General features: G+C 31.8%; 2 protein-coding genes and 1 long non-coding RNA gene across 4 annotated transcripts; 1 reads left to right on the top strand and 2 right to left on the bottom strand.

Annotated features, from left to right (window-relative positions):
• On the bottom strand, positions 1-1058 carry LOC146940978 (uncharacterized). Its single transcript, XM_085757996.1, has one exon. The coding sequence runs from the start codon at positions 1048-1050 to the stop codon at positions 1-3; it is 1050 nt and encodes a 349-aa protein (XP_085614122.1). The 5' UTR covers positions 1051-1058.
• A 4253-nt stretch (positions 1059-5311) lies between these two features.
• On the top strand, positions 5312-6901 carry LOC146940979 (uncharacterized). Its single transcript, XR_015032214.1, has 3 exons — positions 5312-5868; positions 5935-6181; positions 6255-6901. It is a non-coding gene; the product is annotated as an uncharacterized LOC146940979 (long non-coding RNA).
• A 102-nt stretch (positions 6902-7003) lies between these two features.
• Positions 7004-10908, bottom strand: LOC146940980 (E3 ubiquitin-protein ligase RGLG5-like). 2 transcript variants are annotated; one of them, XM_085754760.1, is made up of 12 exons: positions 10834-10908; positions 10332-10661; positions 9555-9639; positions 9333-9473; positions 9121-9234; positions 8740-8837; positions 8368-8447; positions 8194-8299; positions 7975-8102; positions 7675-7864; positions 7465-7521; positions 7004-7357 (listed from the first exon to the last, which is right to left on the bottom strand). In XM_085754760.1, the coding sequence occupies exons 1-12, from the start codon at positions 10843-10845 to the stop codon at positions 7277-7279; spliced, it is 1422 nt and encodes a 473-aa protein (XP_085610886.1). In that variant the 5' UTR covers positions 10846-10908; the 3' UTR covers positions 7004-7276. The 2 variants fall into 2 exon arrangements, with proteins under 2 accessions (XP_085610886.1, XP_085610887.1); XM_085754761.1 differs by having other exon boundaries at positions 10768-10854.
• Between the last annotated feature and the right edge of the window lie 6405 nt (positions 10909-17313).

The raw sequence follows: 17313 nt of genomic DNA on the forward strand, positions 1-17313 counted from the left end.
CTAATCAACAAGAGAAAAATCCACCTCATAGTGTAGATGTCTAAAGTACCAATCCAAGTAGGGCTCTTTTGAGGGGGATGTACCATATCCAATTGGAAGAACTAATTTTGGAATTTTATTGTCATACCCTTTATACACTCTGTATTTGTCAGATGGAAGATCGATGACATACACATAATTGTTTTCATAACCCCACATGCACGGGTTGTTCAATGCATAATACCTTTTTCCCGGAGCATAAAATAATGCAATGTCACCTAAAGTTTCCAACTTGACATAATTCATGGTTGAGAAATCTATCTTGTACACATTAAATGTTCCATTGGACCTAATATTCAGCACTAAAAGATGTTCATCACAACTAACCAGCCTTACGTGTGACATAGCAGGAGTTACACTAGGAGTACTCTTGAATTCTAAAAAATTTATATTTGCAGAATTCAAGTTGAGTATCCCTATGTTGGCTTTGTCAGTGACAACATATATGGTATTGTGCAAAACAACAAAGTCAACAACCTTCTGTGATGTCGAATAAGTAACCCAACTAAGATTTCGAGATTGATAGACATGCAAATTGTGAGAACTTTTACGCAAAACCACTAAGACAAATCCAGTTGAGCCTCTAGAAAAAGCAAGCAAGACTTGGCAAGCCAAACTAGAAATATCAACTTCAAAGGGTGAGTTATTGATTACCATCATTCTTCTTGTAAATGGATTAATTAGTATGAATGACTTGTATTTTCCTGACATTATCAAATATCCGCTAGAAGACCCTTGACAGGCAAACATGAAGTGGTTATTGATCATCTTTGATTGATAAGCTTTATGGTGATGTAAGCTGAAGAAGAAAAATGATTTTTTAGAAGAGGATGACCTTTGGACAAGTAATGGTTCTTGGGATGTTATGAAATTCCTCCAATAAATTTTATGAAATTCCCGCCAATTCTTGCATACACTACCAAATTGAAACATGTCATCAAAATCTAACATTCTGGAAATGATTTCAAGCAAATCCCAAGGAAGTTGACAATTCCCTGCTACCTTCTTCATTTTTTGCCCTTTCCCGCTACCTTCTTCATTTTTTTCCCTTTGCTTTGTATCACAAAAAATAACGACATTAGGTGATTTACAAACATATACCTATTTTTATTTGTATATTTATGAGACATGTAACTTTTATTATTATTTTTGTCCAATAATATTATAGAAAATGGGGAGGTAAAGAAAGATTAATTTCTCCATTTTTTCCAAACAAAAATCAAGACCTAACATATTTTTTTGGTGTCCATGGGTCGAAACGGGACCTGCATATATTATGTATTGTCCTTACCAACTGATTTAAGCTCACGGGACATCGAGACCTAAACATATAATACAATAATGTACTGTCTTAATTTTTGTTTAACGTTAGTTTTACTTTCCCATTTATGTGATCATGCAACTATTTGTATGCTTGGTTTCACTAAGGACAGAATTGCATGTCTGCTGTCAATACTCAATAGCCCAGAATGGAAGAGTTTAGGACAGACATACATCACCCTTTAACTAAGAATGGTTTCACTATGAAGGTTGGTTCCATGTAATTTTTTTGTATCAATTCATGAATGTATAAAATATATATTTATAAACAAATGTGAAGTGCAACAATCATAAAAAAGTACTAACCAGTCTTATGACCTCGTTGTTGATCATCATGATATCCTGGAATTGGAAGTCTGATTGCATGATGCTTGAGGTAGGCGTTGAATCCTAAGATTAAATGAGTATGCCCTAAAAATACTTTAATCATCATTCTTGAACTGAAAGTCTGGTGACACGACGATCATTCATCCGTGTCTTGAAATCATGTAACTCTTTTATAAACTCATCATACTCTTCCCTCTTACCATGAAATAAAACTTTTAATTCGTGGAGAGATCCAGTTCCAGATTTTACATCTAAAAGTGTGATTTCATGTTCCTTTGCCATGGAGGCTGATTTGCTCTTGCTGAAGTTAAGAAGAAGAAGAAAGCGACCTAATCCTAAATTCAGACGGGAGGCTGATTTCCTCACTTAACCCTATTTCTTTGTTTTTTTAGGGAATTAACCCTATTTCTTCTTTTATAATTATTTTTTTTGTTCATAAAATTATTTATTTAACAATACTTCTATTTTCTTGTCAAAAAAAAACAATACTTCTATTTTATTATCAAATCAATTATTATTTACTTAATTGGTCACCTATTTCTTTTTGGTTACAATTGGTCACCTGATTTCATTCCTTAATTTGTTCCGATTTTCTCTCTTTCTAATTTATATTTAATTAATTTGTTACTTAATCCTCGTGGCCTCTCTCTCAAAGTTCAGATTCTCTCTCTTTCACTCATTAATTTTTATGAGTTTTGCATCTTTAACCATTTATTGATAAAATAAAATAAAAAAAATCAATGCCCTTATTTTAACCAAATTGCCCTAATAAAGGGTTATCTCAGTGAAATGTGTGTGGGTTGATCAGAAAAAGTCAATTCGCTTTGCTATTTGGTCATAAGAGGGGCATAAGAGACAATGTTAGGTGGAGTAAAAAAAAAAATTTACTAAGGTGAGGTAAATATTTAAATTTCACAATTGCATATTGATATTGACCGTCAACAAGCAAAATCATGTAAAGTGAGTAAAATGTAAAGTGAGAAAATCAATGATTCTAATTGCAATAAATTCATGATTTTTTTATGAGAAGTCAGATAAAAAAAACTATTATCAATATATCATTCTTATTCTTACTTTTACATTTGGATTTTTTAAGGGAAAAAATTTATTTCATGGCTAGCGTTTAGACTAGCACTCCGTGTCCGTGCCCGTCTGTCCGTTGTTCTTATTTTACTAATGAGTATAAACTACGATCCGTAGTTTTTACGAAATTTTGATTAAAATTAATTTGATTTTAATTAAAGGAAATTGCTAAAGTGTACGACAGGGATATTCGTGCAACTTGCACGATTGAGTGTTTCAATTAGTTTCTCGCTCCCTCTCTTTAAAGCCATATATGCTTTTATTCTTTTGCTTTTGTTTAAAAAAAGAGAAGATAAACAAATTGCTTCAAAATAAAATCATGCACAGACTTATGAAAGCAAAGCCAAAATAATCACTTCGAAATAGAATCTTTAGCAACCTCAATTGTTATAATTGTTGTTGCCATTATGAATATTTTTGGTGTGGTTTAAATCGATTTTTAGACATACAAATTGTAATTTTTACTTGGGTTAAATATGTTTTTAGTCTCTATAAAATTACAAGCTTTCAAGTTTAGTCTTTTACAAATTCTTTATTCACTTTTAGTCCCTATTTGCATTTTATAAGGACTATTTTGGAGGACTAAAAGTATCTATTTTTGTAAAAAGTTTTCAAAACAGGTACTATTCTTACAAGGTATCTATTTTGGATGATTAAAAGTACCATTAAAATTTTATAAGGACTAAAACTTGAAAGCTCATAATTTTATAGGGACTAAAAACATATTTAACCATTTTTACTTTATTAATATTATAAATAAACGATAAAATACTTTTTTTTTGTGAATCGGGTATCATATACGTGCAATTTTTGTGTGAATCGGGTATCATATACTTTGTTAAGAACAACGCTTTTCCAAACTGAATTTAGACTTCAGGTTAAGCTAAAAAAAATCTCTTACCGTCTAATCTAAATGTTTTTAGGCTTAAGTGCAGTTTTGCCCCCCTCTATTTTGACTGAATCGGAATTTTACCCCTCCTATTTTAAAACTCGGAATTTTACCCCCCCAATTTAATGTTTTTCAAAATTTTACCCCCCCTATTTTAAAACTCAGAATTTTACCCCCCAATTTAATGTTTTTCGGAATTTTACCCCCTCTACCACATTATCTTATTACCCACTAATTAATTATTTAAATTAAATAATTTTTAATTACAAAAAATAAATAAATTTTAAAAAAAATCGAAAAACACTTTAAAAAATACCTTAAAATGCAGAAAAAATTCTAAAAAATACTAGAAAATAAAGATAAAATGTAGGAATTACAAAAAATAAATAACTTTTTAAAAAAATCGAAAAAACTTTAAAAAATACCTTAAAATGCAGAAAAAATACTAGAAAATAAAGATAAAATGTAGGAAATAAACCAGAATAAACGAAAAAATCCAATAAAAATACATGGAAAATTCCATTAAAAATACATGGCTAATATTTGGATGATCAATTATTAGGTGTATTATTGCACTCGTATATTTGGCTAATGATCATCCAAATATTTACAGGTGCATTATGTTTTTTTTTCATGTATTTTTAATGGGATTTTTTTCCGTTTATACTGTTTTTCCATGTATTTTTAATGGAAATTTTTTTGTTTATTCTGGTTTATTTCCTACATTTTATCTTTATTTTCTAGTAATTTTTCTGCATTTTAAGGTGTTTTTTAAATAAAAATTCGATTTTTATAAAAAATTATTTATTTTTTGTAATTCCTACATTTTATCTTTATTTTCTAGTTTTTTTTCCTGCATTTTAAGGTATTTTTTAAAGTTTTTTTCCATTTTTTTTAAAAGTTACTTATTTTTTGTAATTAAAAATTATTTAATTTAAATAATCAATTAGGCGGATAATAAGATAATGTGGTGGAGGGGGTAAAATTCTGAAAAACATTAAATTGGGGGGGTAAAATTCCGAGTTTTAAAATAGGGGGGGTAAAATTCCGATTCAGTCAAAATAGGGGGGGCAAAATTGCACTTAAGCCATGTTTTTAAATGTAAAATAATAGGTCTGATACAAGATATAATATATTTTTTTGGTGGTGACCGGGGTTCGAACCCTGGATCGTGCATATATTATGCATCGTCCCTACCAACCAAGTCAAACTCACGAGGATACAAAATATAACATATAACATGTTAACATTAATTCCCTAAAAAAAAACATGTTGACATTAATATTATGGAATATTTATTTTTTCTTTGGTTCCAACAAAATATGAGTGAATGAGATATGTGAGAAGGCCATTAATTAGGAAGGAAAAGGCAAGTAGTTAATGCTTCGTGAGTATGGTGCGACAAATATGTCGTGCCATATAGCATTACTCTTAATTAAAATCATAGGTATAGATTATTGACATTTTGCACTTTTAAATCGTAACAAACTATATTTATCTTTTTTTTTTAATGATACCAACAATATAATAAATATAATATTTTAAAAAATAATAATAAATATGATATAAATTCTTACCTTTTTGAATGACAACAACAAAATATCATTCTTGTGGTCAAATATATACTTGAAAGGAGAAAAAATCAGCCAAACGAACTTGTTAAACTTTTGAATGATCCTCAATATCCTGTACATACTTTACAGGTTTTTCATACTGTACATGCTCTGCTTGTCATTACATCTCAGGTACACCATGTTTAAACTCCAAGTCTTCAAGGATACATAGAATGAATAAGAATGTTTGTTTTGATATTTTTTCTATGATTATTTGTTTGTTTTTGGCGTTTCAATTGTTTATCATTTGCAAGAAGGTCCCACATGCAATGGATATTTTGTTGGCTGAGCTTCATAGGGTCTTCCTAATTCCTATACACCATCCCAAAGCACGTCGTTTACGAAAAGGTAACGTAGAACATGAAAATATTACTGACTGATATTTTGCTGCGTAGCTTCCTAGCCTCATGTTAAGGAACCAGATTCTGTTGTTCTGCAAATACTGATGCTGTTGAATTTGAAGTTTTTAATTTACCGCTTCAGTCTATCTTCCAACCAGAAGGATACTTCAGAAGTACAGGTTATCAAGAAGTCGAAGTCGATGAAACATTGGAGAGTATAGAAGATTTTTTAAAGCTACTAGAATCATATATGAAGGTGTATGATTCACTGGTTCATGTTTGTATAGAAGATTTTTTAAAGCGACTAGAATCATATATGAAGGTGTATGATTCACTGGTTCATGTCTGTTGTGATAGTCTCAAATTCATTCAGACGATATTTGCAATTTGTTGTTTATGTTTTCTCATCTCACTGATTGAGCAGCTTACTATGCTTGCTTTTACAAACTGAAATTCCGCACATTCGAAGTTTGCTTGGCTTGCAAGAAGATTGGGTGTGGCTTGCAAGGTTCTTGAGTTCTATGCCAGCCAATCAATATACAGCTGTTTCATTCAATGCATTCTTGCAAGTAAGAAATGCAAAATGTTTGGTGTTTTGATATATGGATCTTCTAAGATTAACTAATTACACTTTGTATGCAGATGGCTGGATTTGCTCTGTTTAAAAGATATAAATCTCGGTTGTAGAAGATGTTGAACGTCATCTCAGACAACCTTTTAGTTAATCTGAAGATGTTGCGAATATACAGGCTTATTTAGAAGATAAAAGGTTCCTCCAAGTACCAGAAGGAAGGAACCTGCAGTCAAATATGTTATCTACGGACCTGCAGTAAACAGTTAAGTCCTGATTTTGCTGAAGGAAACAGGCTCAGGATGGAATGATTTCATCTCTTAGGATTCTATATAGGAGCTCCTTATTTCAGTTGCAGTGTTATCACCCAATCATTGGTTTGTAATTTTGTCAAATTTCTCTCGTTGTTTGTTGCATGTTATTTCGGCAGAATAAAGTTTGAGAGCCGAGTTTGTTTTCATTATGTCAAATATATTCACAAAGTCGGTCAAACTATATTTAAAATACACCAAATGTGTGGAATGTGTACTAAAGAGAAATTAGGTAACAGAAGTATCTGTTAAAGGGATGTGGATGTGAACAAGCTCTGTAAAATTTTACGTATCATCCCATTAAATGTGATACGCATCCATTGCATGATAAGCAACCCCAATATTATTGTTATATTAAGGTAAGCTTATTTATTCAATGAACAAGTAAAAGACCATTTACCTTTTGTTATTCTAGCATGTTAAAACTACAATGTCAGTTTACAATTATTTTTTTCAGACGAAGGTAAATAAACTACACAGATTCCATACTTAATAGAAAGAACGACTAATAGAAAGAACCAACAAAAAAAGTGTTCATTGAAACAATCCTGACAATTTGTACAGAGACAGTTTACTGAATAACATGATGATGATGCCTTCAATCCGGACAATGTACAGGAGGACTGGACACATATATACAACAATGTAAGGCTCATTCTTTTATTCTTTTTTAAACTATAAACTCTTCCTCACTCTGATGTTCTAACTTATCATACTTTGATGGCTAACTTTATTCTGCCAATGAATTAAAATTTCATTGAAAGCAGGTCTGCAACAGATTGCTAGTAAAGCTTTATCTTAGTAGTGATTGTGCTCCGGCAAATGGGACAGAACTGAAGGTCTTCTCCACATCCACAACAAGTCTGCCATGTCATGTGAGGAAATGCAAAGGAGAAGGGAAATAACTTAATATATATTCATCCCTTAATATTTATAACTTAATATAGCAGCATGTAGTTAAATTAATTACCTGATGTCCACAGCCGAAGGCCATATCCTTCGCATCGGTAAGACAAATAGGGCAAACCTGCAGTCAACCATGTCATAGGTAAACCACTATTACTATTCAAAGTGAGATAGAAATGATGATGAATGGTTGTGATGACATTAAGGAAGGGGGGAAAAACTGTCTTAGTTTAATATAAAAGACACCTCACATTGCAAAGCATGATTTCAATACCTTATTATCATGTAAAGAGCTTGTAGATGGCTCTGTGTGAACACTGCGTTCATATTCATAGCCGGTATCTCTAGGGACACTCTGCTGAAAACTGTTTGACCGAAAAGAATTTCCACTGATGCTTGAAGAAGTCCTATTATAAAGAGGGGCAGGTAGAGGAACCCTATCCGGCGAATGTCCCCTCCGTGCACTACTCATATCAATGAAGACATGAGATTTCCAAATTCAGTTATAAGTTATTACACCAGATAAAACCCTGTCTAACAAATTTTAAGTACAGTATTTTAGTATTTTTATTACCCCAATAAGCCAAGTTCTATGGTTGCCTTATATTGAGAAGGTATCTCCATCAAAGCATCAAGGGCAAACTCCGTCTCTCTTCGACTTGGATTTACATTCTTCGACATTATCTTCGTAAAATTAACAAACTACATCCAGCCAGCCACAGACAACATTATCACATTTGAGCATAATACGAAGATTTATCGTTTATATATGGCAAATGAATTACACCCAAACCTGAAAATTGTCAAACGCACGAGAAGGGATGTTATCATCAAATTCCTTCATCATCTCCCACGGCCCATCTCCAACTCCTACCAAAACTATTGACAATGGATACTCACTGCAATTTAGAAAGAGTATAAGAATGCAGAATGGTCTACACATGAAAGAAAACTAAAAAAAACTTACCTGGCTTTTACGATCGCATTTATTGTCTTCTGTTCCTGTGGACTTAGGTTGCCGTATTCTGTATCAATGCTTCTGGTCACCTGCGGCAACAGGCTGAGCATCAGTTTTTGAAGCCCTATCACTGAGCAGAAACAATGAGTATCTACAACCGACTAATTTCATTCATCAAAGCATTGCAGAATTGCAGGCATTTAGTTTTGCACCGTAACTAATAAGATAAGATATGTGTAATATTATGAACATGACTGTGCTTGCATGGCACAACTCCAGCATTGCAGTTAATTCATTTATATATGAAAGTTAAGATAATTCATAAAGAAACAATGTACTTAAAAGTGTACCTATAGTGTGAAATATGGATTAAAGAATTACCTGTCCATCTGCAATTATTAGCAAGACATGATATTGACCAGCACTTTGTTCAACAATAGTCATGGCCATCTCAATAATAGGGGCGAACGAAGTCGGTCCTGTTTTATGAATGCAACAAGTTATAATGTGCCTAATTAAAAACAAAAATCAATCTAAGATAACAGGTCATGTTTTAAGATAACCAAGTGTTCAAGTGATTTATGAACTCCAATTAAGATCGAATCATTCAGGAGAACCCGAGTTCGAATCTTGACTGGAACATCCTTACCAAACTTTTCTTACCTCCCAGCCGAACTCCAGAATTCTAGGCGGCCTTCCCAGGGAACCGAAGGGTTAAGACCAAAATATCTAAGATAACAAGTGAATGAATAAAGGCCACACCTGCAAGTTTGAGTTGAGGAACAATTTCTCTGTATCGTGCCAATACTTCCTCAAAACCATTGCATAACCTCTCTTCTGAATAGAAGCTAAATACATCTTGATCATGTGTAGATGCTGACAAATAATAGACAGAAAATAAACAATCAATTTTGCAAGCTTGAAAAAAACAAAACTACATTGGAAAAAGTATTTAGTTTCACATCCAATGTTACCATCTCCAAATCCAAAACATGGAATCAAGTTATCTTCATCAAAAGTGGATAGAGTTTTCCCAATAATAGAGATTGCTTGTTCATAAGGGTTTTGACCACTTCCAATGTGATGTAAACTTTTTCGATTGAATGAACTCTTCCCTGAGAAAGTGAAGTATATACTTAGCTTTAAAATTCACAAAAATCAAATTCAAGCATGAAAGTGAGAGTAAGAGATGACACCTGTCCACTCATTACTCTTTGTGAAATCAATTCCAACAATGAGATTAGAAGATTCCAGCCCAGCATTTGCAAGAGCAGCAGTAACCTGTGTTCGATTCACTTCATTATTTGACAATAATAATGTGTATTTTCTCTCTGGAGTTCCAAAACAATTAATTTTGGTTGAAATTCTCAATGATTTATTTTATCTTCATGAAAACTTATAGAAATAAACAGCTTATACAAAGGTTATTTAAGTTTATCCTCATTTTCATTTTGACGATTATAAAAACAGCTTATACATAAGTTCTTATATGATAAAAGCTTATTAAATAAGTACTTAATTAAGTGGTTTATCCGAACTCCTACTTTAGAATCTTATATTATAAATTTTATTACTAATAATTAAGAACTTAAATGTTCCATTCCTCATTGCTTAAGTGGCAGAAAAGTGAACTCTGATTCCAGACATAAAACTCAGAAAGTCACCCTTATACCCAATTAGATTGAATAAATTGACCCCCTTTGCTGTTATCTCAGTTTCTATTTTTCTCCCCCTTTTGACTCTAAAATCTAAACTTCATACATGTTGCATTCACATTATCACCCCAGAGTTTAATTCTTGTTCAAGTCAATTATAAAAACAGTATCCTTTGGTCCCATTCTAACCCCACAAAAAAAAAAAAAAAATAGACTAATGATAATGACAAACAAAATCAAAGGGATAGATCAAACAATTTCTTATACAAACAAGTAAAAAAAACACTATTACATGCAATGATATAATTCAATTCTTACCTCATCCAATGATTGGTAATTATCAGCAATCCTGGAATACCTCTTATCTAACTTCTTTTTTGGCTGTGAATTCTCATAAAATGGAGCTGATGCAGATGAAAACTGGTGCTGAGGTGTTTGATATGGATTCTGCTGAGGATGTGGTGATTGTGGTGGATAACCATATCCATCATAGTTATTATTCCATGAAGATGAAGAACCTGAAGCCTCATATGAAGGAACATGCCTTCTCCTAGGAGACCCTTTTGAACTATTCCCTCCCATAACAATCTCCTTCAGAATAAAACAAAGTAAACACAAAATTGCTACCAAAGCTGTCCAAGTTTCTAGCTGCAATTCCATAACAAAGACATGAATGAATTGATGTTTATATAACTTGGCTGAGGAATCAAAGTAAAATAATTGAAAAGGACAAAAAAGGTAGCAAATATTCAACCATTAATTCGAGAAGGAAATTTCTTGGTCATTAGACTAAGAAAGAGAGTGAGACTTTTTCATATACCTCAAGATGCATTGTTTCAATGGAAATTGCAAGTGAAAGAAGAGTGCTTGTAGAAGGAACCTAGCAAAGTCAAGTCAACTGGTTTAGCTTTTTCACTTCTTTCTTACAGTTCAAACAAGTTTCATTTTTTTAAGATTTTGTCTATGTCATAATCCTTAATCTGTCTTTGATTAATGAAACATAATCTATGTCTTAATAATGTACTAAGCATTTTTTATAAGTAAAAAAAAAAAGTTTATGATATCATTTTCTATAATGAAATTAAATTTTGATTAGGGCACTTCTCGTGCAAGGTCAAATAGAACCATCAACTTCATTGAAGATTTACCGTGACATTTATCAAAAGTGGAACTTTAACTTAAACACAAGGCACAAAGTTGATTAGCAACTTTGGGTTATATCACTCATATATGAGTAATGATATTTTGACATCCATTTGATGACAACTTTGTTGACAACCTTGTTTTACTCACTTCTTATTTGTCAAAAACAATGGAGAGAGAAAAAGGAAGAGAGAGAATAACAACATTATGAGAGAGAAAGTTGTCCAAAAGTGGTTGTCAAAATATCATTTCTCTTCATATATATATATATATATATATATATATATATATAGGCATATTTCATATGGAAATGTTTATATCAAGTTAATAAGAAACTAATGATTGTGTTTATTAGTACTTTTCAATCATATCACAAAAGTTGACACGAAATTTTATTTTATGATTTAATCAATATAATATAATAAAAATGAAGTATGCATTATGTAAGTAGTATATTTTTCCTACCGATGCTTCCTAGTAAATACTAAACACGGTGCAATTTTGTAACCTAGGTCACAGTTGACAATGCCACGTTACGCCCACAATCCGAAACTACATAGAATGAGAGCATGTTGTATAAAGTTTTATTTTTTAGAAGAAATCATTGAAGAGATAGAAAAAAAAAAAATAACAAACTTTAATGTTGGGCTCAATGGATAATGACTCAGATTCATAATTGTTTTTTGTTTTTTTTTGTTTAATTTCATTTTCAGATTTTCCTCTTGTCGTCTTCTTCCAAGTTAGGTTTTGAGTTCGGTTGGATAAAGATTGATGTTTTTTGTTTGAAAATAACCATAATACTCAAAATCATAGATACAATATATGACAATAGAGATGTTTAGTGAGGGGTACCTGTTATGGTTGCTAGTGTTGATAATCGTCTTGGAGAGGAACGAATGTGAAAGAATCGTTACTTATGTGGTGAAGTGGTGACTATGGTAAAAAGGAAAATAGGGTTCGGCCATCTTTGTAGTAAGAATCTTTGTATAGTGAAAAATTACAAAGTATTACTTTTCCCCGCTATGGCCTTCTCCTGCACCTGTAAAATTTCTAAAAATGCCCTTGTGCAATTTGGATTTTAAAATCCGGATTCATGTTTACTATTTCGGATTTTATAATTCGGATAATTCTTATGTATAATCAGTCAGATCCTCTCACATTTCAGCAGTTTTGAGTTTTGCTTTTAAGAACAATACAAAAACTAAGTAAAAAATGCTAAAAAAAATCACAAAAATATAAAAATACCACCAAAAAATTCTAAAAATTAAATAAAACTAATGCAAATTTTTTCAGATTTTTCTGAGAATATGAAAAATTTTAAAAAAAAAGAAAAAATGGGTTTAAACGATGGAATTTTGGATTTTGAGGGGCGAGATCCCGTAAGAACTCTCTTCTACGGGAGTCATGATCCTTGAATTTTTTCTGATTTTCTGGGGAAGTTTCGGAGCAATCAGATCAAGTAGCTCGAAAACCCGATTTTTGATTAAGAACAAGTAACAATGACTCAAAACAGAAGGATGAGAGTTAGGAAAATTAATTTTGTTCCCTAGAATGACTATCCATGTTACAAACATGAAAAAAAATTGTGTTGATACAGTTCGGATTATATAATCCGAACTGTTTTTCCCTTGAAAAAAGGTGTTTAGGGGGTGTTCGGATTATGTAATCCGGAAAAATCATGTAGCGCGCCCTATTTTTTGAAGTTTCCGGATTACAAAATCCGAAAAAATCCGTAACTCATTTTTCACCCTTTAACAAAGGAAAACACCGTTCCGGATTATTAAATTCGGAAACTTCAAGGGCATTTTTGAAAAAAACGCAGGGCGCGCTAGAATACCATAAGGTGGGAAAAGTAATACTCAAAATTATATCATGATGGATGAGAAACTCTTTTTTTTTTTTTAAGAATGGGTCAGAAACTCTTAACAAACTAATCGATTGAACGTCCAACCCATCACATATCATCCATATATTTGAGTCTAAATAAATAATATTCCTTTATTAATAATTTAATGCATTATCATAACTTTTTTTTGTAAGGATGCATTATCATAACTTTAAATTTAATAGTTGATATATAATGATTTGTTATTTTAATTATTAAGATCAATCCATAAAATGCATTATCATGATTACTTTTGCTTTTTTGCCCCCAAAAAACATTTATCGTCTTCAATATGTAACTTTACTTAAACCTTCATGTGATCTTATATTATGTAAATGCCAAATTTAAAAGATATTTTTTTCTTTATAATTTTTCTTCTCATACTTGCCTATAAAAAAATTTCTCAAAGGGTCCTTGGGAATTTTGACAAGTAGGGGATATGTTTTGATGTCTTAATTTGTATTCATTTTCAATTTCTTGTGATCCTAATGTCTCTGTTTATATACTTGCAGATGAGATTCTAAATAAAATTGGTGAAGGTTATTAACATCATTATCTGATCTATGTTTGCAGGGACTTTTGGTCAGGTATTGGAATGCTGGGATAGAGAAACGAGGGAAATGGTTGCCATAAAATTTGTGAGGAGTGTTAAGAAATACCGCGAAGCAGCAATGTTAGAAGTTGATGTGCTCCAATTGCTTGGGAAGTATGACAGGAATGGCAGTCAGTAACTGTTTTCTTTTTCCTGTGTATAATGTACTACCAGCTGTTATTTGAAGCTTGTGTCAATTTTAAATTATTTTATCTTATGCAGCTGTGTTCAAATACGCAGCTGTGTTAAATTATTTTATCTAATTGGCATATAGCTACACTATTTCCAAACTTCACAAACATTTGTGGGGGTTAAGACTTGTCTGTGAAATTTTAATGATGTTACAGGTATTTGAGATGCTTGGACCCAGCTTATATGATTTTCTCTGGAAGAACAGTTATCGCCCATTTCTAGTTGATCTTGTCCGTGAGCTAGGAAGACAATTATTTGAGAGTGTAGCATGTGCGCAATTGTTACTTTCACTATCTCCAGAGTCATATTAACAACGTTCTTCTCTCGTCTTTGGGGTAATCCCCCATGAGAGAGTTGGAAATTCAGAACGGGAAAAAAAGGAAGGAATTGTTGAATTTTTCTTTGGTATTCATGTTGACTACTGTGTTGCTAAATTGGCAGTTGTGCATGATATGCTAATTTGGAGGACTAAGTGTGTGTTTGGTTTAGAGTTTTAAATCCTTTGTTTGTTTGTGAGAATTTCATCATAGGTTTGGTGAAGATTCTTGTTGTAAAAGATAGTGGGGTGCCATCTTGTTGTGTAGAGAAATATTGTTAGGGGGCCTTTGGGATTAAGGTTGCTTTGTAACAAAGATTCTTTACATATATAGTGGAAAAAAATCCTTCATAGGGTGTGAGGGGAGTGGATGTACCCTTAGGTTTAGAGGAGAACCACGATAAATTGCCTTGTGTTCTTTTTTCTTCCCTTACTCTTTTATTTCTCCGCATTCATAACTTCACCAATATTTACCGGAAAAATTATCAACAATGCCAAACAAAGAAAAATTAACCAACAATCCTAGAAACCTAATTCACCCCCCCCCCCCCCAGGTTACAATCTGAACTTACACCCAATGCACGAATGAGAAGCTAGGAATTCGAGCTTCACTCTAGTCCTTCCAACCGTACACCATACAGAGGCAAAGTGTGTGTATAGCAAATCTTGAGAAAATCTGATATAAAAAATATTGCATGTACTTAAGATTAAATGTATATATATTTTCTCTTTAATATGATATGCATAAACGGTGAAGTACTTTAAAATTTGACCAACTCAACAAAAAAAACAAGCTCTAGATCCGCGCACCAGAAGTAGAATTTTTTTGCAAAAGGAAGGAAAAAAGGAAAGGTCAAAACTATGAGAAAATCAAAGTGTGAGATGTTGCAATTTGACAAGAAAATGATTGAAACAAGTATAGGAAAAGAGAAACTTTTTTTTGAAAGGAAGGAAAAGGAGAAGGTCAAAACTACGACGAAATCAAAGTGTGAGATGCCAAAGCGAAGTTGTAAGTTTACAAAATATAGAAAAATTAAAAGGTAAATTCATTAATGCATAATAGCAGTAGTATAACTGTATAAAATCCATCAAAATCTACAACACCGCCTCTATAGTATAGTTGCAGCACCACCTCTTATTTAATTAACATATAAGAATTACTTAGGTTATGTATTACGAAACCAAACTTATATAAAGGCATGTTATAGCCATTGCGTAGTATCAATTTCGTGAATGACAATATACTGTTTGAAAGACATCTTCTCCTTTGTTTTCTCTATTAGACAAAGGAACTATTACGGTTAAAATCTCATAGAATCATCCATATTTTAAAAACTATCAAAAGCTTATAGGGGAATAAGGCCATATGAAAATGTTAATACAGTCTATTATAGCTTAAAAACAAAATTTATACACTTATAAGGGACATTGAATCAAAGTAATTTTGGGGCTTAAACTATTAAGATGAGAAAAAATTCAAAGTTTTAAAACAAACGAACAAAAACCATGTCAATTAAACTATAAAGATGGAAAATTGAAAGTAGAAAAACACATTAAATTGAAGTCAAAATTGAGTTGAAAATGAGGTGACTGAAACTTCAATTGTTGGAACAAATTAAGAAAATTAAATTGAATAGAAAATGGGTTGCTGAAAATTTCTACATTATCTATGGTTGATTCATATCTTCTATTTTTTTTCCAATTCCCAATATTCTTCTCTTGGATTTTTTGGGTTTGAGTTTGAAAAGGGGGAGAAAATGATGAATGTTGATGTATATGAAGCGGAAGACGATGAAGATCACAGAAAACTCAGGAAAAAAAATTAATTGGTCGGGCCACATTAGTGTTTGACAATCGCATAAGCCTCATTTAACAAGGTTGGACGGAAAAGAGTAACGTTGCAGGCGTTGTGTAACTTAAAACTAATTTGAAACTTAAAAAACTTAAAGACTAACCCGGTAAAAATGTTAAATTCAAAGGACCCCAAGTATTTAGCCTAAATAGAATATCAAATTGTTTGACTGTGGAATAAAGATATGATTCTTGTAATTATCCTTGCGACTTCAAACCTGTTTTGAGATCAAAATCTCAATGAGACTTAATTTCCAAGAGAAATACAAATTCAAAGTAATTAGACAAAATTCGTAGTAACCGAAATACGATTTTTCAGCTGTTCAATGTTTGATTTGTAAAACTGTTTCAGGAACAGGACAAACCAGAGGCAAGGGACAAGACAAAACTAAAATTTATACCCCTCACCGAACCACATCACAATTTTTTGTCTCACGTACAAATTAAAATACCAAAATAACATTTTGTCTAAATTCAATTTATGCGTTTTAATATAATACTTTTTAATTAGTAAATGAGTTGGACAATATTAGAATGCAACATGCACTTTCGATGTGGTGTAAAAAAAAAGTTTTTTTAGGGGTAAGAAAAATGATATGTGTGTGTGAGTGCACGCGTGTTTGGGATGTGTGCGCATGGATTATAAAAACTTTAGACACCTTATTGTTATATAGCATGAGATGTGACATTAGAGCTCACTTTTTCATTGATGTTTCCATATGTGTTATTGAGTTGTTACCTAATAAAATGCTATAAGTTTAGAGGTGTGTTATATGAACAACCATTTGAGTGACAACTTTTGTGACAACCACTAATTTATAAAGAAAAGTAGATAGTGACACGGAAAACAAAGCAATAGAGAGAGAAAGTAAAAAAATAATGTGAGTATGAGAGATAAAGTTGTCACATAGGTTGTCACAAAATGGTTGTCAAAATATCATTTCTCATAAGTTTATACATCTTAACAAACAAAAAAACTAAGTGTATTTTATGCAAATATGTCCAATATATGTGTATGAGGGCGCGCGTGTTTGTGATGCGTGCATGGATTATAAAAACTTTAGACACTAAATTGTTACTTAGCACGAGATGTGACATTAGTGCTCACATTTTCTTTGATGTTTCCATATATATTATATTGAGTTGTTACCTAATGAAATGTTATAAGTTTATACTTCTTTTAAAAATAAAAAAAAACTAAGTGTATTTTACGCGGATATGTCTAAGGACATATACAAATGTATTAAATTGGGGGCATGCCTCCACTTATCTAAAAAAAAATTCGTAAAGATTGAATAGTTTTAAGTATCACTAAAAGTTA

This window comes from Medicago sativa, chromosome 3, assembly GCF_051527215.1.
Source record: "Medicago sativa cultivar Bolivia chromosome 3, Bolivia_mono, whole genome shotgun sequence".
NCBI classification, from domain to species: domain Eukaryota; kingdom Viridiplantae; phylum Streptophyta; class Magnoliopsida; order Fabales; family Fabaceae; genus Medicago; species Medicago sativa.